The following is a 15,871-nucleotide window of genomic DNA, read 5'->3' on the forward strand; positions in this document are numbered from 1 at the left end:
AACGAGATCATGAGAAATACCAGGAATAATGAGCAAATCCTTCGTTGTTTTGTCAATTTGCACTTCTTTCTTTCTTTTCCGATTTTCGATAAAAATGTAGTCGCTAATTTCATCTTCTTGATCACTTATTACCTACATTCGATAGGTTGGGTAGCGTTCTTATTACGCTCTGCTGCATTCAGTTAATATATCAGATTTGCATTATTAACTAAAAATGGCTAAAAATTAAAACGATTATATACCCAGTAACCATGGTTAGTCTCTCCCCTGGTTGCAAGCAGCCGGTTACTTAGTGATTACAAAATTTAAAGCGCTAAGATTTGAAAACATTAAATTTAATTTGTCAATTCTCTCAACGCCATCTAATGGTTGTATTTATGGCTGATACTTGAAGTTTTAATTGTAAACGATAATAATTCAATAATAAAGTTTTATCATTGTGACTGGAGAAGCACAATCACAGGAAGCTGATTGACATTCCTCACAATTATAATAATGAATGAAGGATTACAATCTTCACGCATCTGCTGGATGTTTTGAAAAATCAATCCTTTCCAAAAAGCAAAACATGCGAAATATATTTCAATAAATCAACTGCACCATAGGTATAGCATTATAATGTCCAATAAATGTCATTTTCATTGGTTAGTTTAGACCTTTGAAGGACTCAATAATAAAATCAGAACTTAAACAATTTCCAAAATGATTTCGGTCTCAAACGATTCATTTCTTTCCTAGTTTTGTTTCAGTGGAAGGAGGATTTCAAAAGTTTTCTATTTTCAGATAAGTTTGCAGATCATTTTCTCTTATTATATTTTTTTAATGATAATTATCGACAATAAATCATTTTTTGGTCTGAGAAACAGTTTTCTAAAATTGGTGAAAGGATACTCACCGCTATGGATCAATATTGGTTAGACTACTTTTGTTCGCACTGAGCGAGTTTAAACTAGAAACAGGTTCTTTCTGGTTCCGGTTTTTGTCTTTTAGGGCAAAGTTTTGAATACAAGTTTCAGTTGTGATCAGCATTTCTTTGTGAGTCTTTTGTGTTCTTTTCGCTAACAAGTTGTAACTTCCTTTTTCGCTATCCAAATCTTTTCAAATTTAATCTTTATAAACTGTTTTATTCAAACTTTTTCGTCAATGGATCATTCATTGAAAAATGCTGAAGATAAAGGTGAGCCTATTTATTTAATGCACTATGATAATACAGTGATGCTAATTGTTTCAATAAATTATTTAGTTACCATAAAGGTTAAGCTTGCAGATGAGGAATATCATGATATAGTTATAGATTGGTCAGAAAGAAGTGGTAAATACAAAGGGAAACAAGTTATTGACCAGGTAAGTCATTTTGGCTCATATTTGTTTTAAATTTAATTTAAATTAAACATTCAATTTTATCTTGAATAGCTTTCAACGATAATCGGTATTCCATCCCACTACATCTGCGATGTCTACATACATTTACCACACGATAATTGGGTTGAAGTCGAAAATATCGAACATAAGGATTTCAACCCTGAAAGATTTGGTGAAGATTTCAATGATAGAGAGCAGATTTTATTCACTAAGGCGAGCTGTTTAGGAATTTTGAATAATGGTGATTGTTTCGTTATAACAACTGAACTGATTTTTTGCGATTTTGAGTTTAATTTTTCTATATGTTTGGAAAGCCGTTTGTTGGTTAATGATAATGATTGTACAGGTAACTATTGTCATTATTCAAATACTAGAGCTTTTATAAATAGACAAGTAGCAATTGCTATAAATTCCGAGTTAGTTATGAAAATACGATTAAAGTATGGAGAGATACCTATGGATATAGAAGATAGGGAAATTTATTTGCGACAAAAGAAAATTTTGAGAGATTTCGACATCAAGCCGTTTATTTACGGGCCATGGTGTCGCCTAATCTATGGCGAAGTACAGGAGCATATTGAATATATCAATCCGCAATATTCACGAACTCGTGGTTAACTTTTATGCGATTCTGTTTCTGGAGCTGTAATAACTTTAGAGCGAGTTGGCCGGATTGGTATTTAATCTCGATTGTTCTGAATTTGATCTCTGATTTCAATTGATCGTACAATAATTTATCAATAGCTACACCAATCAATCTTGTAATTTTAAACCAATACTATTTTGAAAGACTAAAATAAAATTTTGACAATTTAGTTATAATTCAACGTTTAATATTAAAATGTAAGTAATGACGTTTATGCACTGACTTTTTACACATTATAAATACTTTTTGTTCCCTTTGTACGGTCATCTTGATAAGAGTCGATTCAAGTCTCAACTCTCCATCAGATCACATAATTTACAATCATGGTAAAAATCGTGCGAAACTTCCATCGTATAATAAATATTAAGAAAATTTTTTGAGACTCAATCAGAAAGAAATAGCCCAGAACAAGGATTTGAGGAAGTTGAAATACAATCTGACCAAGTAGTTGAGAGACGAACGAGATCATGAGAAATTCCAGGAATTATGAGCAAATCCTTCGTTGTTTTGTCAATTTGCACTTCTTTCTTTCTTTTCCGATTTTCGATAAAAATGTAGTCGCTAATTTCATCTCTTTGATCACTTATTACCTAAGCGTCCTTCCAAAACGAGATTCCTAATTTTGGCAAAAATTATGGCCCAACAACCTTTGGAAGCATTGAAACCATTCGTATTCCGTCGATAAGCAGCACTGAGTATAATCTTATGTGATGCCTATTCAGTTTCAGGGCAATTTTAATATTATCTGGTCCAATAAAACTGCCATTACTTGTTAATAAAGAGCCTTATATAAGACTTAAGAAATTTCTTTGCCGTTGGCTGTTTGATGAAAGCACCTGTTAAGAGAAACCAAATTCAATTTAATAAGACTTGACATATAAAGGACTATAAATGTTGAATTGAACTTACTTTGATTTTTTCCCTTTTGAATATTCATATTCATCAAACAAAAGAATGTGAATCTCAATTGAAACAACTGGAAAATATGATTCAAGAAGAGCAAAATTAACATCCAATGCGATTTTCAGTTAAAAAAATTGAATGAAGACACTAAAGCACATGTGAGTTGGATTTAAGGAGTAGACGCCTTCAGGCGCCAAGTTCAAGTAGTGATTATCCATTGTTTCTTTGTTCAATACAAATTGATTAAAATTCATCCTTGTTCTTCAATCCATTCTAAATTAGTGACTGAAGCCATAACTACCATTAAACCATAATGTTTAAGTATATCAAGTTTACACATTGGACAAGACCTTTGATCTAACAACCATGGATCGATGCAAGATTTATGGAAAACATGTCTACCATAAAAAAGAGAAGAGGAAAAGAAGTTCATTTAGATGAAATTCCAGACAATTGGCCTTTTTGTAAACACTTACTTGCAAGGTAATATCCGTACAACATCATTTATCTTAAATGGTTCAATGCAAACAGCACAACATTCAGGAAAATCTCCCTGCATGGCGTTAGCCAAATCAGCTTGAATCACTGTTTTAGTCGGTATCTTTTCCAAGGCTTTTTTGGCAGCATTACATAGCCGTCTCTGTAATCAAAATGGTTAATTAATTGTTTTGCTACAAAACAGAAACAGTCAAGAGTCCATCACAATAAATGGTATTAATGAGATAGACTTTGGAGAGTCATTCATTATTCATGAGATTCATGTTTGCCAAAAAAATGAACAAAAAATTGTGACGTCTCTTTTCATGATGTAAACCATTTTGAAAATGAAGGATAAAAATTGAAATAACAACTAATGATACTAATTGTAAAGGACATTTACCTTGCCATTGAAAAAGCTTTCAATGGATGAGGGTTAAGATTATAATACGATGCTATTCAAGTTTCATTGGCAACATTGAATAAGTTTCTCTATCAACCAATCATTGTCCAAATGAATGAAAATGAATATTTACCGCAAGAATATCCTTGGCGTGAATATAACGGAATCGTTGAACATAATAAAATATCAACCAGGCCAAAGATATTATCATTAGAATGGCAAATGAGATTGAAACAAACAAAACTGACGTCTTATTTATGTTGGAGTAACGAAAGTTTCCATGTGTAGCAATGGTTATGTGAAGCATGACTCGAGTCCCATTTTTGATCAAAAGTCCAATTTCCTCGCCCTTTTCTTTCGAGATAAAAACTGAAGTCAATTTGGGTTCTGTTGGTGAACAATAACAAGAAGAAAAAAATGATCAATAAATTTGCTTACATCAAGCTATTGATTTGTTATTAGACATTGAATCAGTGGAACAAGAAAATCTGTCATCTTAAATCAGCTTTACCCATTTCCAATCAATAGATATTTTTATTACAACCAATAAAGACTAAGATTTGATCCAAATTAGATTAGTTATTGGGTCAGTAACGAGAATTAACCAGAATAAGCTAAAAAATCTTGGATTAACTGTGATACAATCTATGGAATGGTTTTGATTTTGATTGAGATAAATAAACACAATATTGTTGAGCCAAAAATTATTACATGGTAAAAATAATTATTCACAGATATTCAGACTTGGAATGCATCATGTTATGCAATTGTAATCAATTTGCCAAGACGACGGGTTAATTGATAATCTGCCAACCTGACAATCATTCATTGTTTATTTTGCAACCGTCAACCGTGAATACATGAAAGCTCATTTCTAATATCTTTTCCCGATTTCCATTCTCATTGATATCATAAGCACCAAATTATCCCAATCCTCAATATCAGACTTGCTCATTTTATTCCTGAAAGGCTCGATATCGAACGATTTCCTTTGATCAAGTCAATTGACTTAATTTTGAAAAGCCAAGAAAAATCTCAATAATAATTTCATATTTTCAATGAGTTTCAAGACTTTTTATTGGAGTTATTTTCAAAGTATAATTCAATGTTTCAATTTCTTTGTATTTACAAATAGTATAAGTTAGAATCGCATGAATTTCAATTGAGTTTCAGGCACATTGCATAAATGAATGGAAACAGTTTGACTGATTTACGTTCTTGAACATTACCAATCAATGGCTGGTAATCATTGTAAACACTTTTTTCAGTTAAAACCATAAATTTATGGAATAAAACCTGAGAATTGAAAGATTCAAATAAAGAAAATGATTTTCTCAAAACATAATCAGTCGCAATTTGAATGAAATAAAATTCCCATTCAAACCTTTTCAAGTTTACATTTTTGAAGTTTTTAAAAATGGAGTTTCTGTTGATATTTTTAAATGGAAAATTTTTAGCAATAAAAGTTGATTGAAATCAATTCAGCAACAATATGGACACAAGTCTTTTGCCTTGTCGCACTTGAACTTGTACAATGAAATTAACTAAAATACGTAGACTTGTTTACAAATAATTTTAAAGCGAAATTAACAAAAATATTCTTGTTGGTGGCACAGCGCCAGAGCTATTTCAAGTTACTCATAATATCAAAGCAATGACACATTCATTTCTTATCATACTAAACCCTTGAGTTCATTGCATCCACGAACCAGTGATTAACCAGTTGGACTAAAATTGCCCCATGAAATTACGAGTAAAAGTAGACAGGAAAAGTTGAAGACAATCGCCAAAAGAAATTCACTCAAAAAAACTTATAATAAGCATATGAAGACTCTTAGACTCGAGTAGCACCTCATGTAATAGTTCATCCATTGGAACTACAATGACAACTTGAATGGCTTTAAGTCATTGAGTGTCAATTAAAGCTGACAATATCATGTTTCAATGCGAAACAAATCTAGTTTCACGATTGGAATGAGAAAAAAAGGTAAACTTGTCAAACTTTTATCTGTATTAAAGCACTGCAATTGAAAGGTAAGAATTAGACATTTTTAGATTGATTTTTTTTCCAAGTTACATAAAATGTAGACTTAAAGTTTCTAAAGACGTTAGATTAAATGTTATTGCAATTGAAATCCAATGCTTTTTGTCTTTACCAGAGTATTACATACATTTTACCGATCACGTGGAAATCAGGTAAACCCAATTTTTTGTTTCAATTGTTAGAACTTCTTAAGAGACGAAATTTGAAATTCAATTTAAAGAACCTTTTCAATCTGTTTTCCCTGTTAAATCCAGCAATACAATTTTTCAACGTAAGACGATTTTTTCAACAAAAATTGACAATTCGAGTGACTTATAACTCTTGACTCAAAGTCAAAGTAAAAAGATATCGGCTTATCCAGGCAATAATCATGATTAAATATTTAAAATGATCAGATAGACGATAGCGATTCAAATGGCTTCCAGTTAATCATGATCATTAGCTTGAATTGTTCATCTTAAATGAGTGAAACTTTGGTCTTCAATTTAAGCTGCTTATCACTGAACTAGATTAGATTCTGGTTTATTAACTATTCCAGGGAAAAATAACGTCTAAATCAACAATTCTAGTCAGTATTTTTCTTCTTCTTCATGCATTCATGATAACAGTGAATGATGAACATTAAGTAGACAAACCTAAATAAATGAAATTCCATGGTTCCATTATTCAACCTGTTTCTTTATTTACAACATTTTCTGGTAAACATTTTCAGACTATTATAATAACAAATGATAACTTATTCAGTTTACATTTTCATTTTTACTTTGCAATTACAATGTATGAAGACAATTGCATTTTAAAAGCAAAATAAGCTTCAAATGTAACTCTGGAAACAATTGAAAGACACTTTTGGTTGGTAAAAGATTGAAATTTGTATTTTTATTTGTCTAATTAAATTTGATTCAAACATCGTTAACTTTTCATTAAATTGCAAAGCAACTAATCAAATGCATTTAAAATGAATCGCAAGTCGAGTTTAAGTAAACTCTGAATGCAATCAAAGTCAAGAAAGAAATGAATCATTTATCATGGATTCCCATTGAAATTAGACTTTGAATTGTTAATTTAGCTCTGATTGTGATTCTGACATTAACTTAGACCTTGTTCATGTCAACTTAAATCTGTAAGTGTTTACATTAATCTTGTTGGAAGAGGAAAATAATTTCAATTTAATCATGAAAAGCTGAAACTTTGTTTATCAAATTTTCGCAATCAATTGTATTTCCAATTGAAATGGTCGAGACTTTTGTCAATCTCTTTTTGTATCATTTACTGTTAATATTTGACACTTTAATTGGATAACATTGCTGCTCTTGAGACATCATGCAAATTCAATTGGATTGAAATGAGTTGAGATTCAAGTCAAAATCTTTACCATTTTCAATGAATTTTGCTTCTTCTCTATTGCTCTCAACAATCTTGATCATTCAGAATCCATCAAGATTCTGTTTATCATCGTCTTCTCTCGAGTTTATCGATTAGTAAATGTTCACTGTCTAAACATTTATCATTTCGATTATCATGTTCATCACTTTGAGATCACTTTTGTTCTTCTTTTCATCAGTTCTTTCATTATTGCATTCAAGATAGACAATGTTGCTACCATAAAAAAGTAGACAATCAAAATTAATCAGAAATAAGGATCTTTTGTTAATCATTGAAACAACAACAATTGTAATCATTTTATATAACAAGTTTAATTGACAAATGAAATGGTAAAATGATAACTTATCAGCTTATTTTGTCTACCATTTCAGTGTTAATTCCGAATGATAATTCTGAGTTTGCTTCTACTTGGAGTCAAAAGGAATAGGGAAAAGCACCTATTTCAAGATTACTTTGTAAATATTTTATTAAATGCACTTGTTGCTTATTTTTTCATCTGAGTTACTGTTAATGTTTGTTTGTAAGAAACAAAGAGAGTCAAGAAAACGCTAGAAAATAAGAGAAACAGGTTTCGAATCACAATTAAAATCTGTATTCATAATCACAGATGATATTTGAAATGAAAAAGCTGAAAGGAAAATGTAAAATTCTGAAAATTTTGGAACTGTGTTTCAAGCATTCAAAAGCATTTATTTGCCAAAACATCTTCATTTTCAAGATACTCAACCCTTGTGACTGGGAAAATTTTGAAAGCTACACGAAACGATGATTAAGTGTTGGTAGTTTGGTTTGCAGTTAGGAATCAGAAGTCAAACCCAATTGTGAGTTTTAGCTCAGTTTTTAATAAAGATTGAAATAAGGAAATGTATTGGAAAATTGCCTTTATTGTTCCAGACTTGGGCGAATCTTAATTTTTTAAGCTCGTGAATTTGTATTAGATCAATGGAAAAGGAAAGGGACAAATAAATTGGTCAATCCAAAAGTATTATCTCTCTTCTCTTTTTCTTTTTTTCTTTTTCAATTTTCTGATAAACCTCATAAGGAGGAAACACGGAACATGTTCAACTCTTATAGCAATGGTTCTGAGTTACGACCACTAGCAGTAAAAGATATAGAAACGCCTGATAAATTGTTTGAACTATTGTTGTATTGTTGACTTATTACATGGATAGTAGAAGAACGCCCAGAATATCGAACTGGTCATTTCATGAGAATGATGAAATGGAATCAATGAAGGGGAAAATATGGGAATCTCAATGGAAAGGGAAACAATTTGTTCACAGAATAATCATAATGATGAAGAGAAATAAAAAGTAAAAAAGTTTCTTCCAATTAAATGAACCTTTTTTTCATTCCAACTAAGGGTTTGATAATATAAGGTTGAGAAGGTAATCAATTGATTTGGTGCAGATTAAAAGATTATCAATTGAAAGTAAACAGTTTTAGTTGAATTGATGAACTTGGGTGAAAATTGCTTTTAAATGGATTAGGTTCACATAAAATGAAATGTTTTTTTTTCGCCATTCATTTCTTTCCAACTCTATTCGTCTTAACAAATCAATTTGACAGGAAAAATCGAATCAAGAATTGTGATTCTTTCAGAATTATCTCAAGAGAGTCAACATGGTTTCATCACAGGTTCAGTTTAGTTCAATATTGATTGAGGATTTAAACCAGCAATTTAATATTTCTCCACAAATTTGCCATTCTCTTCACGATTAGCCAATTTCAATAGTTGATAAAATAACAGTTTAAATGTTATCCCAAGCTTTTCATAATTGCATTCAAATTCAATAAAATCAAAGGAAGAATTAAAAAAATCTCAAAATTGACATAAATTTACATCTTTTTACCTTCAAGCAACCACTTTTTTCCCATTTCTTTTCATATAAATTGAGCTAAAAATTCAAAACACTTGTCATTAGTGAAAGACATTAGACAACGAATTGATTAATGTTTTCCTTTCCTAATCATATTCACTAATTAACACAATTCAACAAATCACTCAATGGAAACAATTGATTTGGATTATTCAAGTTGAAGACTATTCATGATAAATTATTAGATTAAAATTCAAGAATGAAAGCCAATGAGAAGCAAAAATTTGCATTCAATTGAATGTTGAGATTTATTTCCTATTATGTTTATTCACTTTCAAGATTCAAGTTTTAATTGTTCATAATTGAAGACAATTAAAATGGTTAAATGTTCATAATGATTATCATTTAACTTCTCATACGCACTAACTGACGTAGTAAAGGCTTGTTAGTGTTTCCATGAAAATGTCAATAATCTTGAGAAAAGAAAAGCAAAAAATGGTAAAAAATTGTTGATGAAGTATTTAATTGCATGGTTAATCAACTGAACATTGAAAGTTGACAATTTTCCGAAGTAAAAGTTTCATTCATTTGGCAAGCAATTTGATAAAAATAAACAAAAGTAGGAAGAAAATGAAGAAAACAAAAATTGAATGTTACATGGAAAAGCATATCTGACTTCAAATTTCAAGTAATCAGGAAAAGTATTCAGAAGTTCATAATTCTGATAAGCAAGATCCAAAGTAATCATTTTAAATGAAAAAAAAGGTTGAATCGCATGAGACTAAACAAGATCAATATGAAAATGGATAAAAGTAATTTCATGTTTTCTCGAAAATTATCATTCTTTTGAAAAGGCTTATCGAATGATATTCAATGAATTTCGCCTGTGAGAAAAATCCATGTTAATTGTGATTCCATGAAATTTGGTTCAAAATCAATAATCGAAATAAGTTTATGGGAAATTTTCACACTTGAATATCATGGAAAACTCGACCTGTTATTTACAGAGAAAAAAAGTTCTAATAACTGTTATTACTGAAGTGGGTGGGAAATGATATGAATATTCAACTTTTGTTTTTCCGGTTCCAATTGATAGGGCTTCATGTTTGCTCTTTTTCTTGTTCTTTTCAGTTCCAAAATTGATTGACAAAAAAAGAGTAAAAATATGACAAAAAGAAATTATTTTCATGATTTATATAAGTTTCCTATTTAGGAAGCTGAGGTAAATTCAGGAAAAGATGAAAAATGTTCCTGGAAAAAGGTTTCTCATGGAAAGACTGAGAATTTCAATATTAGAAGTTTGTTTTTTTTCAAATCGTCAAATGTCATTAACAGATGCAATGGTTTGAAGAGTGAAAAAACTGAAAAAAATACTTTTTCTTCATCATTTCAATGTAAATATTCATTTCATCTAATAGCATTCATGATTGAAGGCTCAATAAACAAATCTCTTTAATCAACTGAAAAGGAAATTATTTTCAGAACTTTAATATCATTTATCGATAAATGATAAACTCATTTGGGTAAACAGTTTGAGCTTTTCAGTTTGATTATAATTTTGATGGAACAATGAATCAAGTAATGATTTAATTATAATCAGCTGAAAATAGAAGGTAAATCAGGTGACTCTTCAGAGAATGGAAATTTTCCATGAAAGCTAAAAATAAAGAACAAAGAATTGCGCAGTTTTCAGAATCCAATGTAAATTGACTTTGAGTTTCCTCTTTTTTTAGGATTTACTGAACAAATGTCTGATGAGAAAAGGTAATTAATGATTGACTAAAGGTAAAGGTTTGACAAGAGCCAAGTTTAATCCATTAATTCATTGAGATTTGCTCCAGTTCAAGTTTCATGTTTTCTTGGTTTACCAGAATTCAGGTTTTCTTGAACAATGTGTTACAAACAATGAGCTTTATCTTGTTTTCATTTGGTTTGATTGGTGAAACAATCAGACAATCATAAATCTTGGGAAAAGTCAAATGATTTAGATAATTGTTACAGAAACTGTTTTGATGATGTTTACCGTAAATGATTGTTGTAAATTGATGAATAATTTATTATTGTGTTTTTTTTCAATGGACTCTGAATAAATCATTACATTTCTCATGAAATAAGATTTCAGGCAATCTTTAATTACATGCTATTTTGGATGGAAGACTCAAGGTTTAAGTTACGTACATTTTCAGGGTGAAAAAGGTTCAATGTTTCATGGAAATAAGAAGGTAATTTTAATCCATCTTAACTGTAAAACGATATTTTTCATTAATTATTAATAGATGAACATTAAATTATTTAGTCAAGTCTAAAAATATCTACAAAAATATCAGTTTAATGTTGTTTATTTTTGATCATTATCAAATCATTTGTCATCTTCAACAAATTGTTATCAAGTCTTTACTCGCCTTTCAAGATCAATTGGATTAAAATAATGGATTTGTTTGAATTAAGCTGCCAATTCAATGAAGAGTGATTTACTGATCTGATTTACTTTAGATTTGATATTGAATTGAATGCTAATAAAGAGATATTTTTAAATGCTATTTTATAGTCTAGAGATGAAAGATTTGCAAATGTGAATTTAGTTTATTTAATGTTCATTTTTCCTTAAATGTTTGTTAAGGTTGACTAGATAATTAACTTCAAAGGTTTATGTAATCATGGATTTGTTATCAAACCAGTTACAAGGTGTTAAATGATGGTTAAGATGAATTAACATGGTAAAATTGAAATTAAAGAGTAAATTGAAGGCCCTGAGTTATAAAGAGGTTTGTCCGTGTCTTTCGAGGTAAGTTGGAAACTCATCGAAACCAGGTAAGTTTTTAAGGTTATTTCACATTATTGGACAAACAACGAGTGTTTATCCATTTAAGAATGGAAATAAAAGCGAAAATAATGAAGAAAATGAATCAATTTTTTTTCTTTTGCTCGCCTTCTTTCAATCATGAATGAGATAGTTTCAAGTGGGAATCTGGTTCAACAAAAGAAACGGTTGGAAACAAATTTGGCTTCAAGAATCACTTGTTAAAAGATGGGAAAAAATGAAAAGATGAAACTGCTTTTCCACTGATGTTTTAAAGACCATTTACACACATGTTGTCAATGGCCAAGACTAGACACTGAGCAAGTTAATGGAGAAAATTGACTGACCTTTTGGGTGAAGTTGAATGTAACGGTTTCCCAATTTGTTGTCATAAATTACAGCTGCTGAAGCATTAGTTGCAGCAATGTTTCTGAGTTTCTCTTCTTCTGAACAATTTCCATAAACAGCTAGAGCAATCCACTTTTCACTTGGCCATGTTGTTGGATCAATGGAATCACATGCATCATGGGATCCACCATCAGGTCCAGTGATGTGAACAACTAAACCACTGACTGGATCAATACGGCCAATATTGAAATATTTGCCAAACTCTTCTCTTTGGGTGTGAAGACGACCGGTTATTGGGTCAATGTAGGATACATTGATGATGGCCATGCTAAAATCTTCTGGTTCCAAGCCGTGGGTAAAGTCACATGAAATTGTCTCAAGGAAAGCGATTAAAGTCAGTTGGATTAGGTGAACAATTAAGTTAACTCGTTTCATCCTTTAGATGATAAGATGGGTCAACGGTTGGTTCATTGAGCAACTCTCAAGTGATAATAAGTGAATATTAGTTGAATGTTGGTTAGCGATTGAGGTGAAGAGAAAATTCAATTTTCGCCTTTTCTTTTAATAAGGAAGAAATCCAGATTTTCTGGTCACCCAATTTTTCTTTATTGCCTTTATTTGATTATAATTTGTGCTGGTCACTATGCACATCAATTAGATTAGATGATAATTCAAAATTTTACTTTGAATGGAAGTGAAAGTGAATGGTAAACAAACTGAGACTTGGAAACACAGAATGGGTTAAATGGAAAAAATAGAAAAACCAGAATCACCAGTGTTGACACTCATCGTACCAGAAACAGCTGGATCATAATAATTGGAAAAAACAACCTTTTTATTTCAAATATCACTGCTTTTTGTGGTTGCCTGGTTGAGTGTAAACAAAACCCAAACAGAAGCACTTTTTATCATTAATATCACAATGTTGACTTTTGGGTTTCTTTGGGTTAAACGAAGAGTCAATGAGAGGTTGACTCACTTTCATTCCAAGTCAATGTCTTTTAACAAACAGGTAAACAAGTCTACAAGATGATAATGGTCAATTCAAATGTTGGATCCGTTGATTGGGTTCACAAGGAAAAATTTGGGTAACAACACAAAGTCAAATGTTTACTGGTTTGTTATTGAAATAAAAGTGAACCCAAAAAAAAGAGAGAAAAAACAAAATCTTTCTTTAGATTGCAATTAAAATGATAACTGACTCATTACGCTGTTATCATTTATAATTGTAATGATTAAATGTGATAACAAAAGATAGAACCAGGTGAAGGAATCAGGATGAAGTTATATCTGACAGTCAAGCTTCGAAGTAAACCTGAACACGGAACAAGATCGATCCTTGAGCAAGCAAAGAAAGGAGTAAAAGTGAGTTGAGTGAGTTGCAAGAGTAAAGAGAGAATGCGTATTTTTGTTTACCTTTTTTCTTCTTCTTCTTCTTCTCTTTCTTCATTTCTTTCTTTCTCATCTTAACCACAATTATAATTTCTTAGTTTGTTACATGGTTAACCCTTTTTACCTGAACCAGACATGATAACATGATAATGACCAATGATGAAGCAAAAGCCTAAATTGTCACCAACTCAGTGAACAAAAGCAATGGTAAAACAATGCAGACAAAAGCTGACAATGAATTTGTCTTTTCCATCATCAACATCATCGCAAATTTTACTTTAATTTATTGAATTTACTTCTAATTAATTTACATTTTTGTCACTTCAGTTCATTAGCTTTAAGAAGGAAGAAGGAAGAATCTCTTATATTAAAATCTAAATGGAGGAAGTTGATTTAATAGTAACAATAATCTAGTTTGCTCATTTGTTCATCAACATTTATTCATCATTTACTCTGTAACCATAACATATTAGGTGATAAATTGCATTTATCTTTACAAGTAGCAATGAACTCGCTCAATTAATTCAATTGTTTTCCCTTTTTTTACTTTAAATTACCTTCTTAATGCTTCTCATCAATTGTGAAAATTCGTGATTATCTTAACCCTTTTTTTCCTCATTCTAGTGCTAAATCTTTTCTGGTTAACAAGCGAACACGAATTTGAATCTGTTCAATAATAACTTCAAATCAGATTAACCTTAACGAATAATCAATAGTAAAAAATTTTTAGTTGAGACAAATTGATTGGTAACAATATCGGTTTACCTTAACTGTTGTCAAAAAAAAGGTTGATTAAAATCATCAATTAGCCAATTTGTTTTATTTAATCAAATCGTGTTAAGCTTGGTTGGATTAAATTATCTGAAAATAGGGTTTTGTTTCAATCAGTCGATACTTTATAAATAGACTGATGAAACCTTAAATGAACAATGAACAACTGTTGATTAACTGGTTTGTTAATCATTATAACTCATTGTAACTGTAAAATGAAAGTAAAATTGAAAATAAATTATTTTCATTAAAATTGTTCTCCTTTCAGTCTTTGTCATTAATTAAATTTAACTTGAACCTTGTAGCGCAATAATCAGCTAATTGTAGATTGATTACCATTTAATGTTCAGTAACTTGATTCTTTGCCTTCCTATTTCTGGTACTTTTATGGTAAACATGTAACATCAGAATCAGCATGAAATTTCCTATCAAATTCTGTAAATGTTCCAAGGTTATGATCAGATGATCAACTGATGATTGTAATGATCACTTTAACTGAATGTAACTGCAACAAGCACAAAAGGCCTGAGACAATATGTTACTGATTGTGGAATCATTGAAGTCATTGAATCATACAAATGAAGGACAATTAATATGTGTCTATCAATAGACAATCAAATGATTAGCTTTCTTTTCAATTGCTTTTAATTCATTAATTGAATCTTTTCCTTTGCTTAATCATTGTTACTCAGTTACCCAAACTGTTACACTGCACTGGTTACCAGAACAGGTTACTTTCACAGTTTTGCCAACAATTTCACCATTTTGTATTGTCGTCGACCAGCGTAACTGGACTAATTTTAATCGTCCCATTTGACGGGTTTACTATCCAAGTGTAAATTGTTTAAACCAACCTCACTCATGGCAGTGTTTCAATTTATCCTTAACCATTAGTTTCAATCTTGGTAGACTTGAACCAGAAAATAAAAGGTGAACCAAAATAACCAATGTCAATCTAAATAAAGATTTTATTGATTCACTTTAAATGTCAACCTCTTTTAGAATCAATATCACTAGTTACAAATGGATCTCCGATCATGATTGTAAAGGTCTTTATACTGAGTAGGATGCAATCAATTCACATGGAAAAGACCAGAATTCTTAACGAAGAAACCATCGAATGAAGTCCAAATCTTTCATTTTTGTCAATAAGATTCATTTCGAAATCAAAAAGACTTTTCTTTCAGTAAACTTTTCCATTCGAGTTAAGAGTTAATTCTTTGTTGGTTGTACGAGCATTAAAATCGAGTCAATTTTTACAGTTGAAAAATTTTCGCTAATCGACAGTCTTTGAGAAAATCGAGTTCGAAGTTGAAGTCCTTTCGTTCAGTTGAGTTTAACCAAAATCTTTACCCATTCCCTGAAAGACAAAGTTTTAAATATAATCTTGAATGATCTAATAAGTTTTTCCATCAAATTCAATACTTTGAATTCGGATTCGGATTTTTCTGCAGGAATTCCGAGAAAGTTCTGAATATTTTTTGTGGATCTATTTTGTATATTTTTCATTAGAACCCGC

The 15,871-nt window shown here is 30.5% G+C and overlaps 2 protein-coding genes across 2 annotated transcripts; one reads left to right on the forward strand and one right to left on the reverse strand.

The window, feature by feature from the left end:
- The first annotated feature begins 859 nt into the window (after positions 1-859).
- Positions 860-2,184, forward strand: LOC107367800 (uncharacterized). Its single transcript, XM_089268091.1, has 3 exons — positions 860-1,177; positions 1,244-1,344; positions 1,414-2,184. Exons 1-3 carry the CDS (start codon positions 1,144-1,146, stop codon positions 1,978-1,980), a joined length of 702 nt encoding a protein of 233 aa, XP_089124217.1. The 5' UTR covers positions 860-1,143; the 3' UTR covers positions 1,981-2,184.
- LOC107367871 (RING finger protein 150) lies at positions 2,174-13,546 on the reverse strand. Its single transcript, XM_015935623.3, has 5 exons — positions 12,189-13,546; positions 3,925-4,178; positions 3,388-3,551; positions 2,918-3,309; positions 2,174-2,844 (listed from the first exon to the last, which is right to left on the reverse strand). Exons 1-4 carry the CDS (start codon positions 12,622-12,624, stop codon positions 3,162-3,164), a joined length of 1,002 nt encoding a protein of 333 aa, XP_015791109.1. The 5' UTR covers positions 12,625-13,546; the 3' UTR covers positions 2,174-2,844; positions 2,918-3,161.
- Between the last annotated feature and the right edge of the window lie 2,325 nt (positions 13,547-15,871).

This window comes from Tetranychus urticae, chromosome 2 (assembly GCF_039701765.1).
Source record: "Tetranychus urticae isolate SD_2017Ah chromosome 2, NJAU_TeUrti_SD_1.0, whole genome shotgun sequence".
Classification (NCBI taxonomy): Eukaryota; Metazoa; Arthropoda; class Arachnida; order Trombidiformes; family Tetranychidae; genus Tetranychus; species Tetranychus urticae.

Bases quoted from the DNA above. Each gene is read 5' to 3' on its own strand.
- LOC107367800 (XM_089268091.1), top strand. From the start codon at position 1,144: ATGGATCATTCATTGAAAAATGCTGAAGATAAAG. The intron at 1,178-1,243 runs GTGAGCCTATTT...TAAATTATTTAG, and splicing joins GAAAAATGCTGAAGATAAAG to TTACCATAAAGGTTAAGCTT. The intron at 1,345-1,413 runs GTAAGTCATTTT...TATCTTGAATAG, and splicing joins GGAAACAAGTTATTGACCAG to CTTTCAACGATAATCGGTAT.
- LOC107367871 (XM_015935623.3), bottom strand. From the start codon at position 12,624: ATGAAACGAGTTAACTTAATTGTTCACCTAATCCAACTGACTTTAATC. The intron at 4,179-12,188 runs GTCAGTCAATTT...GTTCACCAACAG, and splicing joins CATTCAACTTCACCCAAAAG to AACCCAAATTGACTTCAGTT. The intron at 3,552-3,924 runs GTAAATATTCAT...TTTTGATTACAG, and splicing joins ACGCCAAGGATATTCTTGCG to AGACGGCTATGTAATGCTGC.